At 37.9% G+C, this 19,872-nt stretch overlaps 1 protein-coding gene across 1 annotated transcript in view; it reads left to right on the top strand.

Moving 5' to 3' along the window:
• SYT10 (synaptotagmin 10) overlaps window positions 1-17,992 on the top strand; it is a 32,721-nt gene extending 14,729 nt beyond the window's left edge. Inside the window, exons 3-7 of the mRNA XM_053943159.1 lie at window positions 2,977-3,541; window positions 14,563-14,683; window positions 15,021-15,192; window positions 16,670-16,799; window positions 17,869-17,992. Coding sequence (XP_053799134.1) covers window positions 2,977-3,541; window positions 14,563-14,683; window positions 15,021-15,192; window positions 16,670-16,799; window positions 17,869-17,940 — 1,060 coding nt within the window. The 3' untranslated portion in view covers window positions 17,941-17,992. The remainder of the gene's footprint in view (window positions 1-2,976; window positions 3,542-14,562; window positions 14,684-15,020; window positions 15,193-16,669; window positions 16,800-17,868) is intronic.
• Window positions 17,993-19,872: the final 1,880 nt, after the last annotated feature.

Here is a 19,872-nt window from a genome sequence, read left to right as displayed (position 1 = left end):
AGGAGAAGCTTTTGTTCTGTCAAAATATCATGAGTGATCATGCTCTTTTCTGGATTTGGGCCAAAAGATTGCTCTAATGTCATCTAGGAAAGCTAGATCCAAGTCACCCCTCATAAATCTCAAGTCATATCATAAATCAGCATCCTATCCCTCCCTCTTGTCACAGATGTGACAGTCTTACTGAGTTAGAAATCAGCTTTATAGTGTCACTATGCCCATGAAAATACAGTCTTATATTAGACTTACATGCAAATTTGCTATCATTCAAAATGCATTTGTTCTGTTATGGAAGGCAAGACTTCTATAGGAGTGCTGCATGTTAGAGTCAGTAGAGGTTGACATACCTGGATTTGCAGATGTTGGTAGCTCTGCCACATTTTAACAACCTGGTTTTCTGACATCCTTGTATTTCATTATCACAGTCATTAATCCCTTTGTTACTGCAGAACAAAGGAAGATAAATATGTTGCCATGACAACAATGAAACATCTTAATAATTAGCAGACCAATTAGCTGTCTTGGTGAAATGCTGTGACTCAGAACAGATACGAGGCACTGTGTAATTAGGACTTTGGCTTACTAGAGCAAAAGTGCTGCTGATTCCCACAGGGAACAGCCATACAAATTCTTTTACTTAGTGACATCTCACAACAATTCAGTAGAGCATCTGAAGTGCATGAAGTCTGAAAATTTAAAAGAAAGCTGGTACCTTAGAAATTATAGATTTGGGGTCTTATATATTGCTTTTGATTGCATTAATCCAGATAGTCAAAAGTGCAAGAGAAGTTGAAGAAAAGAGAATTTGTCATGTACCTGTTTCTGCTCAAAATGATATTGTACAATCAGCTTCACTGTTTCCCCTGCAGAGGCAGTTTTAGCCCCTGCTTATGTACAACAGGGTTTGAACACCCCCATGGCAGGGGGATTGGAACTGGATGATCTTTAAGGTCCTCCCCAACTCAAACTATGCTATGACTCTGTGATCATCTGGGCACCTCAGTAGTACAGCTGCAGGTGTGAGGAGCACTCAGGAAGACCTCTCTGCCCAGGTTTCCTTAGCACTGACAGAAGCTGCAGTAACAGAGGTCTTCCTGGATCCCATTGTGAGCCAAAGATACTAAAAAGATAGTCCCTAAACTGCTGCTGCAATTTATTGCACTACATCTTGGGTGGAGTTCAGCCCCTTCCCCATGTTTGGCATACCCATGAGGTCTAGTGCTTCTTGGAGGGAAAAAGCACAAGAACAGCTGTGCCACTCCACGAGGGCAATATTCTACTTTTCTGACCAGTCAGGGCCTTTTCATTCCTCACCCCATTCCAATGTGGAAATTAGACACTATGAATTCAAGGAGTTTTAACATTTAAGAGAGAAGAAAATCTTTCAACCTGTCTATCTGTAAAGAAAGAAAGGTAAAGTGTGTTACAAGAGGGGGTGTAGTGTTCATCTAAATTTGACATCCAAACACCTGGGGTTTTTTGAGCTACTTCAAGTCTAGACTGTGTAGCTCTCCCTGCCCTGTTCTTGTGTTGAGCTAGGACTGCTCCCTGCACGTAGCAGGACTGAAACAGCTGAAAGGGGAAACATTCTTGTCTATTATTTAATAGCTGCAGATTACCCTCTTGTATCTCTGCTCAGCTGAACTGCAGCAGTTTTGTGCTTCTTGCCTTCTGCAACCTCTTCACTTACAGCAAAAACACAAATAATATCTATGAAATGAGTCCTGGTTGCTTTCAAATGGACAATTTGCATTTCTGTTTTAAAGAAAGAAACACACAGCTGTGACACCTCTTGTTTTCAGAACACAACACCACAGGGGAACCAAGCAATAAGGCAAGGCTACTTGTGGCATTAATAAGCAATTGATTGCAAAAAGCAGAGGAAATTCTGACAATCGGATTGTTCTTTAATGGCAGCTAAGTGTGCTCACAGTAGGAGGTTGTAAGCTTCTGCAACACAGATTGTTGGGTAGGGCAGTACTAAGGAAATGTGAAAATGCCTAAAAATAGACTGGATAGTCTAGTCTGCTGCTGATAAATGCTGTGAAGCATTTTGTCCAGTGTTTTTATACTACTCTAAAGTTGTATGGCACTCCAGGGGTTTGATTTCACTCATAGTAGAAACAGCACAACTTTCCATTCAGATTCATGAGCCAAGATAAGCCCATAAACACATATGTTTATGCATCATTGTATTCAGAGTTGCAAGGAATTTAACATGCTGTTTCTTGCTAGTGGCACAGGAATCAGCTTTCTAATACACTGCACAGCAGACCATGAGAACAAAAGGAAAAAAAAAGGAGCAATGGCAGAAAAATGTTGGCAAAACTCTGAAATGCATTGCAAGCAGAACAAAATATTCCCAGTGCTTCTGGAGAAGTTAGCCTGCACCTCAATGTAGCAGATCAAGCAGGTGTACATAAAATGTTGTAGGATGGCAAAGCACTATGCTAGAAACCTCCAGACACAGTTCTGCATTTCCCTTTCAGGCGCCTTTCATGGTCATCAGTGTGAAAGCTGCTAAATATTTAATTGGAAAATCACCATGGAATGCCTCCAAAAAAACAGAGAGTACTGATGAAAATTCTGCAAGTGCTTTTTTTTTTTTTTTTTTTCTGTTTGACTGTACTTTACTCAGGCCCTAGCAAAGTGGGATCATGGAATGTTGGAGCTGTCAATTTGTTCTGTGAAAGTACATGAATTCAGTTTCAGCTGCATAGTCTGAAAACAAAGTTATAAATATATTTATTTCTGGGACAGTGGGTGTCTCCTGGGCCAAGAAATTAATTCCGAATGATCATTTCCTCTCAAGGATGCTTGAACACTTGCAGAACACTGAAGGGGGTGTGGAGAGAATAATTTTTTAATTCTTTTAGTCTCTTCACTAATTTGTTCTTATATTTTCTATTGAGAGATGGTCTTTTCCCCGAGATAACCACAGCTTGTTTTGTGTGTGTGTGTGTGTGTGTGTGTGTGCAGGCACAATTCTTTCAGGAGGCACTTGCCAAGGCAGATGCAAGTGTCCAGTGTTGATTTTAACATGGGGACAGACCCCGTTTTGCAAAGGGGAGAGACCACAACCAGCATTGGGAGAATAAAACCAGAACTCTACAAACAGAAGTCTGTGGATTCTGATGGGCAGCAAGAAGATGTGAAAACATGTGGAAAACTTAACTTCACTCTCCGGTACGATTATGAGAATGAACTTCTGGCTGTCACAATTGTCAAAGCCTTAGATCTGCCTGCTAAAGACTTCACAGGAACATCCGACCCCTACGTTAAGATTTATCTGCTTCCAGATAGGAAAAAGAAGTTTCAGACACGAGTTCACAGAAAGACATTAAATCCTGTCTTTGATGAAACCTTTCAGTTTCCTGTAGCCTATGATCAACTCAGCAACAGAAAATTGCATTTCAGTGTTTATGATTTTGACAGATTTTCTAGACATGACATGATTGGGGAAGTTATTCTTGATAACCTTTTTGAAGTCTCAGATCTCTCCAGGGAAGCCAATGTATGGAAAGACATCCACTGTGCCACCACAGTAAGTAATGTGTTATAAAAGCATTAACATCATATTTTCATTTCTGTTTTGTAGTTTCTGGCAATGTACCCTGTTCATCAGCAGAGTGCAAAATAAAAAAACCCAAAAATTAAAAGAGGAGCTGTCACTATTTTCCTTTGAGCACTGAGAAGAATGCTTGGGAATATACAAAATTTAATTACCAAAAAAATCTTCTGGGAGCATACTGTCATCTTTATGGCTCACTGTTTGTATATAAATTGCATTTATTAATTAAATGCTGCATTATGAAAGTCATTGCTTAGCCAGAACTAATAACATTTTCCTGTTAGCAAAAGACTTTGTTCTGCGAAGTGGCCATCTATTAAGAAAAAGGGCCCATCCTATCCTGCTCTTGTTAGGAAATTCTCATAGGTTAGAAATCTTGGTAAGGAAAAGAGGCTGAAAACGCTTGATGTGTAAAATGTTCTCTGCTGACTGCACTGTGCTTAGGGTCCCCAGTAGTTGTATCTGCATTGCTGCTGGTTGCTAGGAAAACTCAAGAGGCACAAGCAAGAAGAATTAGGAAATAGAAATTAATTTTTTATTGTTGCAAGCAAGAAAGGAAGGTCTGTGCATGGATGACAGGATGAACGACAGGCTACCAGAGAACAGCAGTCTCCAGATATTGCTTTATTAACCTTGAATTTCAAACTCATCCTCCTTGGCTAGGATTTGAAGGGAAAAAAAAAAAAAAACAAAACAAACAGTTAAAATAGTGAGGTATAGGGTGTTTATTTTGGTTTTGGTTTCAGTTTCTTTTCAACTAGCATGCTATTTATATAGAAGTTTTGCCATCCCTGGTTCTGTGGGTGTATCCAAACAGTGTGACTCATCCCAGGGTTTCAGCACAGGCCAGATTTCCACACGGGGGTGAACAGAGGACAGACCAGTGCTACACATCAGTGACAGAAGCTTCACACCATCCCTTCTCTGCAGCCAGACACTTCCCATGCCTTCTTCACCAAAGGCTTTCATGATGTTCATACCTGCTAGACAGGTCCAGGTCTGCCTGATTAGAAGGACAAGGAGCACTGATATGGCCTCACCAGTTTGAGCATGAGCACTGTGATCCTTGAGAAAAGAGAAATACCAGAGTGTCAAATAGTGGAGGCAGTTTTAAAATGTGAATTCATAACAGCAGCTATTTATTTCAACTGCTGGGCCTACCAAACAGCTCTGAGCAGCCTTCAGCACACCTCCAGAAATCTGATTCTGTATATGCTTAGTTTGATCAAGCTCAGATTTAAGGTGAATTTAAGAATTGTGTTCTCAAACTTAAAACTGAATCTGTGTTTAAGGTCTTGGAATAATAGTCCAAGTAACCATTTTTAGAAATTTCTTCAAGCTTTGATATTGTGTTTGATACTTTAGTCATTACTTAAAGCTCACTGGTCACTAGCAGCAGTGTCTATGAAATTGTTAACTGATAACTAGGATGGTTTCAGCAAATAATAATCTCTGGTTCATCACTGGTTTTGAGCAGATTGAAATGCCATACCAGATTATGCATTTGGGGTTGACGCTAATACACATATGGATGAAAATAGTTGCTAAACTTGGCACTGGATCCTAATTCAAGTTTCTTCCTCAGTAAGGGTTAAGGTTAAGGCATGCAGTTCTAGTGCCTAACTCACTCTGCTGGTGTTTTCTTCTGTGTCAAGCTTAAAAGAAACTTGAGGTTTTTGGATTTCAGCCTTTCAGTCAGTATAGTTTAAAGTACTGCATGTGTATGAAAAGGTTGTCTCCACTAAAAATATCAACAATGGGCACATAAAATTAAGATATCTTTTAGTGCTGGCTAGCCTCATCAGTTTTCACAAGCCTTAGCCTATTCTCAGAAAATTATGTAAGAAACTGGCAATTGATTTTTTTTTCCTGGAAAAATTAGGCCTTCCCAGAAGATGTCCAGTAACTGTATGTGCAATGTGCTGCCTTGTGTTTTACTTCTTTTATGAAATTGTAATACAGGCTTCTAGTTTTGTCATTTCAGAAACTGTAAGCTGAGAGAGCCAAACCTCCAAAGGAATAAACACTGTGTGAGATGTTAATCATTGAGGACTTACTGTCTTAAACACCAGATATAAAGTTTACCAAGTCACTAACTAGCAGCTAAATTACTAATGTTGGCCAGAGTCAACTGAACTTTGATAAACCTTGAAAAATAAAGATCCAGCTGGTTCTACAATTGGTGGAAAGTCATTCTAATCCTAGCAAATATGCTTCGGTGTTTGTAAAGAATCCTTGTAATCAAGCAGTCTGTGTGACTGGAAAAGGCCATACCCACCCACTAGAGCCCAGGAACCAAGATGCCATTCTGCAAATATATTTCTCTCATGCTTTTTACTTCTTCACCTTTGCTCTGTTTTGTTGTATATTCTGAGAAGTTTTTGTCTCTGTTCAGACATGATTCCTACACTCAGTGGTCTGCTTGTGCTGCTGCTAAATGATAGATGTGGAAAATAATAGAAGTGCTAGATCAAAGAATTAGTCCAAAACTTAAAAACACAGTGGAAGAAGCCTCTCATCATCTGGGCATCTTTTACATCTCTTCCACAGTCAAGAATTTTCTACTCAGAAGTTAAAATGAGAGTAAAAATAATACCTATTACCAGTGTGAAAAAATCTATTCTTATGACACCAAACTCTGCAGTCTTAAACAGTACTTGAGAGATTTACCAAGAAAATTAATTGCAACATTTTGCCTGTGAAGAAAATTGCCACAGGAGATCAGGAGATTCTTCATTATGCAACAACTCTTTGTCAGTAGCTAACATAATTTTAAAAAGATTTGCTTGCACAACCATAAAGGGTTTTTATTAGTACAGGAAATGCAGTCTGGGAAAATCAGTCTGGACGGTTGCACTGTGTCCTTTTGGCTCTAAACCCCATGACTCTGTGTGAATCTACACTTTTAATACACTTTCTTTGCTCCTAATAATAATTTGAAATTATTCTACGGAAGTGCAGGATTGGCCCACACACACATACTCATTTTTATTCCCATTGTTTTCAGATGCTGATATTTGTTCACATATTGTACTTTGGGTTTTACCTTCATTTCTTCGTTCATACCATTGTTTCTCTGTTGTATTTCTGTGTTGTATATTGAAAACATATCACGTTTAATAATATGTAACATGTACCTGTTAGATTAATAATCTAAAATGCAAAGTTAGATTATTAATTTAAATTTAGAGCAAAATCAGCAGTGTAGGAAAAGTATCTTAGATATCTGATATACCCCCAAATTTTGCTTGAATAGGTGATTGAATTTTCAATTAATAACCCATCATTTGCTTCTGTTCACCTGATTAATTAAAAAAAAAAAAAAAAGGAAAAAAAATCAAGAGTCAGATTTGGACTACCTGTTAAGGTTGTTCATTATATTGGAATACTTTAATTCTCACTACACTTGAGAAAATTAATTCATAGCATTAGAGGCAAACAAATAATATCAAATGGTTTGTTTAATCAACACATGAGGCTTCTGTTTTTTTCAAGTGCTTGTAAATTTTGCATACATTTCTGAGGTTTTGTTACTATACTTTAAAAAAAGAAAACTCTCTTTTTGGAATTGCTAACAAGCACTTCTAATATTCAGTGTCTTAAAATTTTCTAGGCAAGAAGTCCACTGCTTGTGATCCATCAATTTCTGCATGTAAACATTTATTAGGCTACTATAATACTTTTTAAAATTATCACCTGCTTTGGAAAATTCATCTAAGGCTATTGCCTAAAAATATTGGCAAGTGACTGTAAGAAAGATTTTTTTTTCCTGAAGGTATCCTGTGAAATCTGTTGGAGTAACCAATGATAGGAAACCATGCAATTGGGAAAAAATTAAAGCTCAGACATTAGAGGAAAGCCATTCCCATTTCTAACAGAGGTAGCCTCTTGGGGATCTTAATCATCAAATTGTCATGTACTTGTACCCTCTTGAATTATCTCATGTAGATAGATGGAACTTGATTACTATTTCCCAACACCAGGCATTTCAGTGCTGCAGTTTGCTCATTTGTGAAGTGGAATGTAAAAGCAGATTTTGTAAGGACATAGTCTTCATGTGATGTCTGTGGTGCATGATTGCTGTTTCTAAAGCAATTGGAATATAATTAATAGCATCACTGGAAAAGACAAAAGTGATTAAATATATGTATTTTTAAATAGGTAGGACAGTAACATTTGTCTCAGTTCATTTATATCAAACACTTGCCAGAGTAGGAAATAACACAGGTAATTCTGCTGGCCTCTGTTATGGAAATAGATTCTTCTGATTTTCTCGTCAAACAAGAATGAAGGCTATCTCTGAATTTCACCCAGAGCATAATTTTTGCTTTGTTTTCTCCATCTCCCCTGTTTTGTAAGTGGACAAAGCTTTCGACCTTTTCCTGAGTAAGGCAGTTGTGGTAGAGAGCTGACAGAGGTGTCTTTTGTAGCCCAACCTTGAGGCCACGTTTTCAGGATTGTCCTGTTTCTTAGTGTTCAAAGAGCAGCACTGTGGGGAAATGTTTTACCAATGTAGTGGGCCAAGCCCTACAGCTACCCATCTTCATCAGAAGGCACTTAGACCTGTGAATGTCTCTGGAAATGCACCTGAAATGTTCAGCAGAACCTTAAACCAGTGTGAAAGACTAAGGGCTTGTCAGTGTAGGAGCACTGATTGTGTCTGTAACAGGAACAGCCCCTTCTAAGCCAGGAACTGCTGGCACTTGTCATTTCTGCTCAGGGCCAGTGATAAAAGGGATCCATGTGACCAATGCTGCTGCTGAGCAGGTGAGAGAATACTCTGGATCATTCTTGAAACCTTTTGGAGACCTTCATTTATGTTTGGAACTGATTTAGGTCTGGTTGATAACTAGAAAAGACAATGGAGAAAGGATGGGTTTCTGTCCAGTTCCTGAAGGCAGGGAAGGTTTCTATTATTATTATTTAATGTTTCTTTTCATTTGAAAAGACAAATTATTTTAATATTTTGATTTTCTAGAGGCAAACTGCTACTTCCACTCTACCCTAAAAGTAATAAACATTAGGTGAATAAGGGCATGGTTTCCTCAAGGGATTTTAATATCTCTGCATCCAGACAGTGCTGTGGCAGCTGCAGGTACATGACTTGTCTGACCTGCTGTGCCCTGAAAGCTCTCTGAGTTTCTCACTGCAAAGTCTCTTTGCAGACATTGCCCTGCAGCTTCAGAAAAGCATCTTTCTGTGGGAGGCCACAAACAATTTGGTTCATTCTCCTGTCACAGTTAGTTCCCAGAAGAACCTCTGTTCTCAGCTGTTCTGAGGCAGGGATGGGCTTCCTTGCTGCCTGGCAAGGCGTAACAACCCCCCAGTGCACAAGACAGATGGTTCTGTACAGAAGGAGCAGCACAAGGAACACCCAGGAGGCTTCCAGGGCACTACTGAGGGCATTCTGCAGCCTCAGGGAGTCCTCCCTCTGCCATCAGGGCTGCAACCAGCAGCAGAGCTTACCCAGAGCAGCCAGGGTGACCGGCTCAGACAAGCATCAGCCCTCCATAAGCAGACGACACAGTCATTATAGAGCAACAGGCCCCACTGCTTCCATACTGTCTTCCACAGAGGCAAGAACAAGCACAAACTTAATTGATTCATTTCCCAGGGCAACAGCTTAATCAGGAGCTGGTACTGAGAGGAAGGAAAGAGCTGGGTTTGATATGCAAAGAATAACAGAAGACGAAAATAAATATTAGTGGTAGGGACAAAGTTTCCAAAGGAAAATCCCCTCGGGAGGTGGCAGAATTAGCTCTCCAGCCTGAGCCTCACAGAGCTTTTAACAATTTCTGTGATAGTGAGGGTACAATTGCATTCTAAATGCATAAATGAGAAAACAGACTGGTAGATTTCTGTTCTGGTCTTTACTATCACTCTTTGAACTCTTGATATATGCCTCAAAACCAGAAATACCTTAACACATTCTTAGCTAATTTTCTCAGGGGCCAGGTCTTCTTTCTCTTTCCATCCAACTCCCAACATTCATTGTTATATTTTATCCCTGAATCTTGAAGCTTAATGTCAGCAGTTTTCATTGGAAAGCAGAAATATATATAATATGTTTCTATACAGAGAAAGATAAATCTGTGCTATGGGGGAATTCTCTTCCTGAAATATTCAAGTAATCCAAAGTTCTAACTCTGCCAACACATTTTTCTTTAAATTTACATACTATATATAAGAACAGTTTTCAGTATTGCTAAAGGAAACAGTTAAAAGTCTAGAAAACCAAATGCCTGAATACCTTCTTAGGTAGACAGAAAATTACTATTATTATTCATTACAATGGCTTGCTCAAAATATAGCAGGAAAACTGAGAATGAAATTTGCAATTAATTTGGTTAGAAATCCAGTACAAACGAAATTCATGCCACCGTTAGTATTTCTGTTGTGCTACTCTTACACGCAGTCTTTAAAATATAATTTCAATTACAATTAATAGGAAAGTAGTTCCAGATATTAAAATTGAGATTAAGAACTGAACTTGTTACTGTGGATTACGATAATATGAATGACAAATAAAGTAGCAACAAGTAATTTTTTGAGAGAATCTAATTTCTACTGCACTACTAATTATGTAGATACTTCTCATTTTAACCATGGAAATTAATGACAGACTAGTAACAACAAAATCATGTAAATTTTCCAGTTTCAGTAACATTTACATAGTTAATTGTAAGAATACAGAGCAAGTTGCTGCTTTAAGATTTCGCTTGAATTTCAAAACTTGAAAAACTAGTGGAAAAGAGAAAGAAACAAACATCAGTGAAAAAATGGTCTAAAGTTCACTTGTGACTCAGAAATGAAACCTTTTTTCACATATCAGGTCCCTAAAAGCTTTTTACCCCTGCTATCATAGGAAATGAGTTAAGATGTTGGCATAGAGGAGGGAAACTATGAAAGTTATTAGTCTATCAGTATAGGCAATAAACAGTTTTCCTCTTCAGTTTCAGAGTTGTGGGGGTTGATATGTAAGTAAAAACCACCCTGAACATAGAAGGTTCTATAGCCACCTTCCCCACTGAACTTGTGGAGGTTCCTAGTTAAAAGTTGTCTCTTTTATTGAATTTTGTGGTAACTACTGAGAAAATTAATTGGAGTAAGTGGCAGCAGAGCTTTTTACCAGCAACAGCAGTTCAAAAACCTCAGTCCATTTAATTGATGCTCCCCTACAAGTTCTCCAAACTTCTCCTCACATCCCTTCCCTTTTTTCCATATTGTGAGTAAGGAGCACAGCCTCTGTAGAAATGCTGCAATTTTTACAAGCATATGTGTGGAAATGAGAGCACTGGTGTCCATTTGGTATGGTAACAAATATAATAGAATAAGGAACTTTTTATTTCTGACTGTGCCAGCTCCTGGACTAATTTCCCAGGAGCCCACAAAGCAGAGAATGTGGAGAGATCCTAATAGATCCATCCTAATGGAAGTAATGGAAAAATATTATTAGCACATTCATTCACATGCTTACTAATGTGGGATGGGAATTATGCTAATTTTAAAAATCTGCATTTTGTAGCTCAAAACCCACAAAGTTCATCAGAATAACTGATATGTGCATGTGAGACCATTTTTTCTTTTTTTTATTTTGTTCTAGACCCACTGTACCAGAAAATAGATGGGGCAGAGGTAAAAGGGCAGCTATGAAAGTAACTGAAGCTGGTAGAGTGCTGGCCACTGTTTCAGGTCCTTAGTGCTGTGTGGTGGCTGGTGGATACAGAAGGGAAATAAATGAAGGAGAGATATGAGGTGTCAACAAAAGCTTCCATTTGCATAAGGGCAGCTGTGCTCAACGCTGGGTTTTCTGTACCTGTTATTGGAAGCCAGTGGGAGGCAATCATTACAAGAATCCATAAAGCTAGCTGTTAATTGAAACCCAAATTTAGTTCAAGAAAAAAAAAGAAAAATTCAAAATAGGTCTATGAAAGAGATGAAGTGTCATGGGAGTTATCTAAGATTTTTGGAAAATATGTGATACATGCAAGACAATCTGAGAATTATTTAAAAATATGCACAGATGACATCCACTTGATTGTGTCTTGTGAGTTGTGTTTTGTTTGAGGCACACTGTGATGCAGATTTGATTGTTGGGGGCACTCTGTGCCTTGGTTCCTTCAGGTTTGCTTGTGCTGAAGGGCTCCTGTCAGACTACTTGTGTCAACTTAATTATCTAGTGAATTATAAAGTGAAAAAAACACATGAATTTTCCATAGCACTGAGATTCTAAATTAAAGTGAATGCTATATTTAAATCTCAACTAAAATTGATAATGTTTAAGGATCCAGGGAATTTAAAAATGTTACTCATGACAATCAATGTGATTAACAAAGACTGTCATGAGAAGTTCAAAAATAAAAATCAAAACAAAGAGGTACTATGTTTATAATCTAGGTCTGAATCTGTGTTTTCAGCTCCAAATTTATGAATTTCTAGTGCTCAAATTAACAGTAAAATGTGGGTTTGTGTGAAAATGGAGATATCAGACATTTTTTGAAATACCCAGTTTCTTATACTATAATAGGTATAATTTTAATCTTAATTCTTAAAAAAAAAAACATTTAGAACTTCACACATTCACACTCCTGTATGAAGAAAGATCACCAGTCTTGGCAGATACTCAGAGCAGAAACTGCTTTTCTCTATACCTCTCAAAATGTAGAGTAACAACAGAGTTTGGCAAGCATTTTGAGCAATGCTTTTTTTAAAACATTTTAAAATACTAGTACATACTCCTGTCTGTATTCTGCTTTATCAGCTGGGCTCACACACACCTTTGAGTGGCTACCCAATTTCTCTTCAAAAAGAAATAATAGAACACTCAGGTTCATACTCCCATCTTCAAAAATTATTTTTTCTCTATTCACATACTCAAGCTATCTCTCTGAAAAAGAAAAAAATAGATCTTTTTATGAGCTACCCATGGTGTTTCATTATCCAACCCATCTTCATCACCTTTCTCTACACAGATCTTAGGTAACTTTGAAGCACTGAAACTCTGGGAACTCTATTTTCTTTTCAAACAAAAGAGGAAGATCTGTTTGATATTTGGATATAAGAAACAACCATCAGACTCAGAGAGTAATGCCAGTAGGAGAAGCTCTGCTTCAAACAATGTTCAGATATATCTGAACTGAAAGATATATCACTTACCATTGTAACACATGAGTGGAAAGAATTACTATTTAGTTGTTCAAGTTTTATTTGTTTTCTGAAATAGAAAATTGGTTTTGGTAATTTAGTCTCTGGCACAAAATTCTGCACTCTTTGTGGCAAAGAAAGGAAGAGGTCAAATAGCTGTATTTGTCTTGTGTGAAATAAATGAGCTCAATCATTTTGAAATTCTGATAAATCTGAAATTCTGACAAGCATGAAATTTCCCCACAGTGCATGTTCACATGCTTATCAAACTAGTAATTGTCAAAACAAAATCCCAGCAAAATGACTGAACTTGTGAATTGACCGGCCTGCACAAAAGTCAATATTTTATTACCACTACAACAAAGACTTTAAAGCTATTCAAAACTGTATTCTTCAATCTAGTCTGCAATGCAGAGGGAAAAAAACAATAACAAAACAAAATACAAAAAACCTCACACCCCAAAGCATGTGATTAAGTTCATCTTTACTCAAGAAAGATGTGAATACTTGTTTCAATTTAGACAGAGTATTAGCCTGAGGGAAGTCAATAAAACTGTTGACAACAGCTGAAGAATGTGAACAAGAAGCCCAGTCTTATAACTGTAAACAATATATTTCTCATCTACACAGCAATCATTATTTTAATATGTTTCATTTAAAAATATAGTATGCTTGCCTTTTGATACTAGAACAGCTATACAGTAAATCCAGCAGTTCTCAAACAAATTTGTATTCTCAGGGTAACCGTAGGTTTGACAGATAAAATACTGAAGCTGAGATGTTAAAAATAAGCTTTTTAGTACTAGTCGAAAAAAAAGTCCTTTGAGATCATATAAGCATGTTTGAGAGTGGTTGCCTTGCAGAGTGGCTTCCTTACATGCTCCTTACAAACTCAAATCCTAAGTTCTTAATATGCAATTTTTTGGAGGGTGGGAAGGTAGCAAAGGTGTATTTACAATTTAGAACAGGAACAATTTAGAACATAAAAAACATCTCAAAACCTTAGCTTTTGCAGTGCTAGGATAACTGTATAACTGAGAAAAGGAAAAAATAAGAACTGGTAGAAACTCCCTTAGGTTACACATGTCAAGTACTGTAGTATCTAAACTGCATGACAACATCTTATTGCATTAGTACTTAGCACATGGCCTCGATATAGAACCTGTCTCTTTGTGAGTATTATTAAAATTCATATGGAACCCATCCATCCTTCTGAGTATATTATCCTCCAAAAAGTTGTTGTTGAGCCAGGAAAGCTGTAGGTGCTACTCCTTTAGTTTGCTTTTCTTCTGAAACAGAACAACCTCTCAAAGCACATTGAGAGCAGTAAAGAGAGCAACTTTTACAAGCATATTCTTCTTTTTGAAACCCTTTGACAGGATTAGCTTTTTATACACATACCTGTGCAGAAATTATTCTCCTACATAAATTCCAGTGTCTAAAGGGCATGTAAATGTGCATGTTCTAAATACTCCATCAGATTTCTTTCTATTGGGGCTGATAGAGTATGAGTGTTTTCAAGAGCAGAACTTGACATTCTACTTTCAGCACCTTTTTGTTTGTGTGAATTCAGCACAAAAATACCAGGAATCCAGAAAATTTTGTCTCTGATTTTGTTTTGATTTCTCAGTTTAGTAATTTAAGATCTTGTCTCTAAACTATTATTTTGTTGTTATTCCTCCTGTACTTTATGGAAATTATTTTTGAAAACTGTTTATGACTTCTTCAGAAGCATCTGAGGCTGCAAAAGAAGCCTCTCTCCATGTTAAAAAAAATGTTACAGTTTTGCATAATCTGAACTGAATTTTAGTAGTATGATCAGGTTTCTAATAATTGCTTTTCTTTTTCAGGAAAGCATAGATTTGGGTGAGATCATGTTTTCCCTTTGTTATTTGCCTACTGCTGGGAGAATGACTTTGACAGTCATCAAATGTCGGAATCTCAAAGCAATGGATATAACTGGTGCATCAGGTGAATCTACTTCTTTTAAACAAGGCAGAGTCTATTCAGAAAGGGGATTAATAAGAGTTCCTTGGGTTTTGTGCGTCTAACATGGCTGTGGGATGGAAGTAGCAGAGAATGGATACAAACCCTCTCTAGACGGAGTGGCAGCCAGTGTGTCTGTTCAGCACGGCTGTACCTTTCCTTTGCATTTACAGCATGATGAAAGCAGTGTTTGCCAGGGTCACTCAAACCTTTGCAACCTTTTACCTTAGCAGTATAACATTCTTACCACAAATATTGTTCTTGTGCTACCCATTTGAATGGCTTTGAGTCCTAATGCATGAGCTGATTATATGTTACTCAGATCCGTACGTCAAAGTGTCGCTGATGTGCGAGGGACGGAGGCTGAAAAAGCGGAAAACAACAACAAAGAAGAACACTCTGAATCCCATTTATAATGAGGCCATCATCTTTGATATCCCTCCAGAGAACGTGGACCAAGTCAGCCTCTCCATTGCAGTGATGGATTACGACAGGTAAGCACAGTTCTCTTTCTGACCATTGAGACAATTCCTTATCAGTGCAAGCAACTGCTTTCTGCCTCAAGCTTATAAGCAGCTTCAGTGTCACAAAAGGTAAAGCCTTGGGGCCTTTTAATGAAGAGGTTTAAAGCTTCCACACCTCTTAGAGCACATGGCATTTTATTTGTGTCATAAATGACTGAAATGAGGAAGAAATATGGCTCAATTTTCTTTCAGGCCACTAGGCCTGACATACATTCCTGTCCATTTCTAGGGACTGGACTATGTACAAACTTTATAAATCAAGTATGTCTTCTGGCTTAAGAAAGTTCCTCACACCTCCAATACCAACAGGTATTTGAAACTAAAGAAAATTTCAGTGACTAAAAAGGAATTAAATGCTAATTATGTCATTGAACTAAGTTGTAATTATTTCTTCGGTTGATTCAGTAAAATAACCTTTCCATATGTAACCTTCAATATGTAACCTTTGGATTCAGCCCTCACTGATAACATATCTTAGGCTAATTATCTATGGCTTCACTGAGAACTGAGAGGAAGAGACTCCTGCTTAGAGTGGCTCAAGGACTGCAGGTTGATCAAGACTGACAGAACCCTGCCCAAGCCAAGTCTGCTTCATTCAAGTGCTATTTGTAATGAGCTCTTGAGATTGCAGGGCAAATACACTGTGAAAGTCCAATTTAGTAACATCACCCTTCAGATTGTTTTCCCTTGCCATCAGATTTCTGGTTGTTCTCCAAGTTCTGCCAGGAAGACTTTCTCAGTCAGACATGAGAGTGGCACTGTGGTGCCATTAGCAGGGAAGGGGCACAGCAGCTTGCACACTTTCAGTCCTCCTCAGCTCCTCCCTTCCCAGCACTTGCTAAGGGGAAATTGGAAAGCATTATTCTAAGGTACATAGAGTCAAGGTACAGAAGCTTTCTGATGTTTCTCAACCAGTTTATGTCACTGTGAGGAGCATGAAATATTAAGGCATAGCCTATTACAACTATGACTCTTACCTTTCACATTTTTGACTGAACTTCCGAAGATCACAACAGCTAGAGCTAAGAAATAGTTTTTGAAATTATGTCTGAAGCATTTGCAGCAGGAAATGTATTCCCCACCATTTTCTTTCACCTTCCTCTCTCACAAAATTCAAGCATGTTTTCCTTCAGATAACTTTGTGTTATGATCCTTTTCTGTCCTTGTGTTTTTTGGGCTGTAACCTTTTAATGGCAAGGATTATGTTTTCACTGCTATTTTTATAGCTGTTAGAAGCATTCTGGTAGTGGTTGGAGGTTTTTGATGTTACCATTACAGAATTTAATTTTACTATACTACCATTAAAACTAATATCTGTAATAAATGATGTGAAAACTTTGGCCATGTATTCTGTGCCACACTAAGCCAGTAAACAGAATTCTATATCAGATGTTATTAAAACTATTTTTCATTAAAAATAACTTCTTTCTCACTCTACAATTCTCAGAGTAGGGCACAATGAGGTCATTGGAGTATGTCGGACAGGAATCGATGCTGAAGGCCTTGGAAGAGATCATTGGAATGAAATGTTGGCTTACCCACGAAAACCAATAACTCACTGGCACCCACTAGTAGAGGTAATAAGTAGCAAAATTTTGTCCTTGATATTGAAAGATTTTGCCCCTCACATTCATGGGCTTCTGAGAATCACGAAAATCAGTGCAACACCTGTAGATCAGATAAAAGATCATTAGCACAACCTAAATCTAGTTGCATGGGTTTATCTGTAATTTAAAAGTGCCATTTCAACAGTTTCCATGATGCTCTGATGGCATTGTAAGATTGCACTTAGATGTTTAAAATTTTCAGAGATTTTAATAAAGAGCTTACAGCTACTTTGAAGAGATCATTTGTGAAAATTTCAAAAGCAATCATTTCCTATTCAAAAATCATTAGCATAAACTGCTGTTGCTAAAACATTAATCTGTGACTGGCCTGCAAATTAGGCTAAATTGTGGCAACATATGAGCAGCTCCCTCCAGAGTTATTCAACAGATGCTTACTGGAGCTTTTTCAAATGTAGGGGTGATTATATCTACAAGTCCCTGGGCTTGGACTCCCTCTGTGATCTTCTGTGGCCACACATTGTTGGTGTTCTGTACACAAAATCCTCACAGCTCTGGACTCAGAAAGATACATATTGAAGCCTTAGGAAGCAGCAGGGCACTGTGTAGCCCATCACAAAAGCAATCTGTAGAAAAAGGAGATGCTGCCTGAGGCCATGTGATTCCCCCACTCTGGAGCACATGGCTGCGCAACATGTCCTGTGAGAGGTAGCAAAAGCATAATATCAAGGCTTCAGTAAAACACCAAGAAGCATGTGGGGGCAAGGAAACTGAGTCAAGGCAGCAGAGGAGTGTCTTTTAGAGGTTTATGGCTCTATCTGGTTCATGTAAATTAGGAGACAGAGGTACAACCCCTGATGGTGAAATAAACCCATTCCTGTGAAATGAATCAGAGGCATTTTTAGAAGGTCACTTCAGAAATTTTCTTCCCATTATTAGTTCTGCTGGACACTTTGATCCAGAGACTAGAAAGGGTCTGGATGTGATCTGGATTCTTTTTTTAGAGAGTATCTTATCCTCTGAAATGAGCATCATGCACAGCCAGACGTGATGACGTGTAAAAATAATACTTTTCTTGCAGCTACCTGGCCGAGCAACCAGTTTTGATAGCCAGGGATCCTGTTCCTCACCCAAACCACCGCTTACGCCCTAGGAAGCCCAAATGGATCCATCATGCTCAGTGTCCAAAACTCCCCCGTAGCTCACATCTACATCAACAGAAGGTTTGGCTTCCACAGATTAACTGTATGCATATTTTTTAATCAAAATACATCTTTCCTATTCTAAGTCTTATATGATGGTTTATAATAATTTGTTAAAGTATGAATGAAGTTGACTCTAATCAAATATAACCCTTCCTTGTGCAAATTCATTAACCTGTTTTATCTCTGGCATATATCCAGTGTCATATTCAAGCAGTGGTTTGATGGGGCCTGTATCTTTTCACAGGCAAAGAAACCAGAAAAAAAAAAATCCCTTAAGTAATTCAAAACTACTGCACCTTTTAACACCTAATTCTTTTGAGGGAGAGCAAATATTCATATACAGCTCATGTAGTAAATTCCTTCTAAATTGCACTAAATCCTCTATGACTTTGCAAGATAGCACTTCAAACTGAATGTTGCATGAAAAAAACCAACTGCTGTCATGTTTTGAGTATCTGGAAAATCAGTTCATTCCTTGGGCAGGGAGGAAGGGCTGATTTAAAGCCCACTGGAGCCAATGAGGCAGATCTACTGACTTCAATGGGCTTTAGGTCCAGCCCTTCTGAAACAGGTATGAGAATTGGATCTATGCAGCTATAACCTTCCAGCACTCATGATGACAGCTGCATCTCTACACAAGTCAAACTGCAGAGAAGAGAATGCTCAGAACTAAAGGAATTGATTTAATGTGATTTATCTCTTCACAAAATTGACCAAATATTGCAATTACCCACAACATTTTTGTGATTCTTGTTTTAATTTCAGACAGATTTCTTTGAAGTTATTTTGACTGAGTGCACAGCACACATGGAATTTAGTTTCTGGTTGCTGGCTGGATGCCTCTAGACACATACGCTAAATATGAATTTGAGATGTGTTTTCTGTCAGTCTATAGGCAGAGAAATCAAAATGTGACTATTTTACAAGTAAGTAAACTAATTTATTAGAATACACAGTGAGAGCAAATGCAAAAAATCTATTGGCTGTAGTCAGATACTTTAAAAACTAGAAGAGAACTATATATATATTATTTTGTGGATTTATCTCCAAACACTGCAGTTTACCTCAATCAGATAAATCACATAATTCCTTTCTTTTTTTTCCGTTTTTCTTTTCTTTCTTTCTCTGAAGAGTGTAGCACAGACAGCATGGTTGGGTCTGAGGTTTTGAAAGCTGGACTGTAATTAGAAAAAGTTGGGTGGTGGCACCTTTTGTGTCTTTGCAATATATATAAAGAAAACAGAGGAGACTGTTTTCCAAAACATATTTTTACAGAAGTGTCATGCAGGAGAAAAATCTACAAAGATTGATCTATGATAATGAAAGAAATTTTGAGAATTCATCTGTATATGAAGGGAAAAGGTTATTTTGGCAAACTTCTGAAGAACCATTTTGAGTTGGTTTAGCCTGGCTGACACAGAATACGTTCCTGAAGATCCAGTCCCTCCATGCCATTGACTAATCTCTAAGGCAGTCAAAAGTACCTTGAAGTGTCTTAAGCTGCTCCAGAAAAGCTAGCAGGGCTGGTCCTAACATTGCAGGTGTATCTAAGTCAAAAAAGGAGGCAGCTTTTATACCTTGCCTCCTGTGCCTATGAACACAGCAAGCAAGGAAATAAATATAAAAATCAATCTATCAGACAATCTTTACAAATAAGGGAAAAAAAAGAAAAAAGTGGAAAAAAAAGGCTCCACCCAAGTTTTTGAATGCCTGTTTCAGGTTGTTATTCATGGCCTCTAGGCTGAAATGGTTTCTCCCAGAGAGGATTGGTAATGCTGAACACTGATCCTCCCTGCTTAAGATTGTATTTTCATCACCATAAATACAGAGCAGCCTTGCAGAATTTCATTCCTCCTTTTGCTCTGGATGAGTCATTTTTT

This window comes from Vidua chalybeata, chromosome 5 (assembly GCF_026979565.1).
Source record: "Vidua chalybeata isolate OUT-0048 chromosome 5, bVidCha1 merged haplotype, whole genome shotgun sequence".
NCBI lineage: Eukaryota > Metazoa > Chordata > Aves > Passeriformes > Viduidae > Vidua > Vidua chalybeata.
The sequence above is the reverse complement of the archived record's forward strand: the minus strand, read 5'-3'. Positions and strand labels throughout refer to the sequence as shown.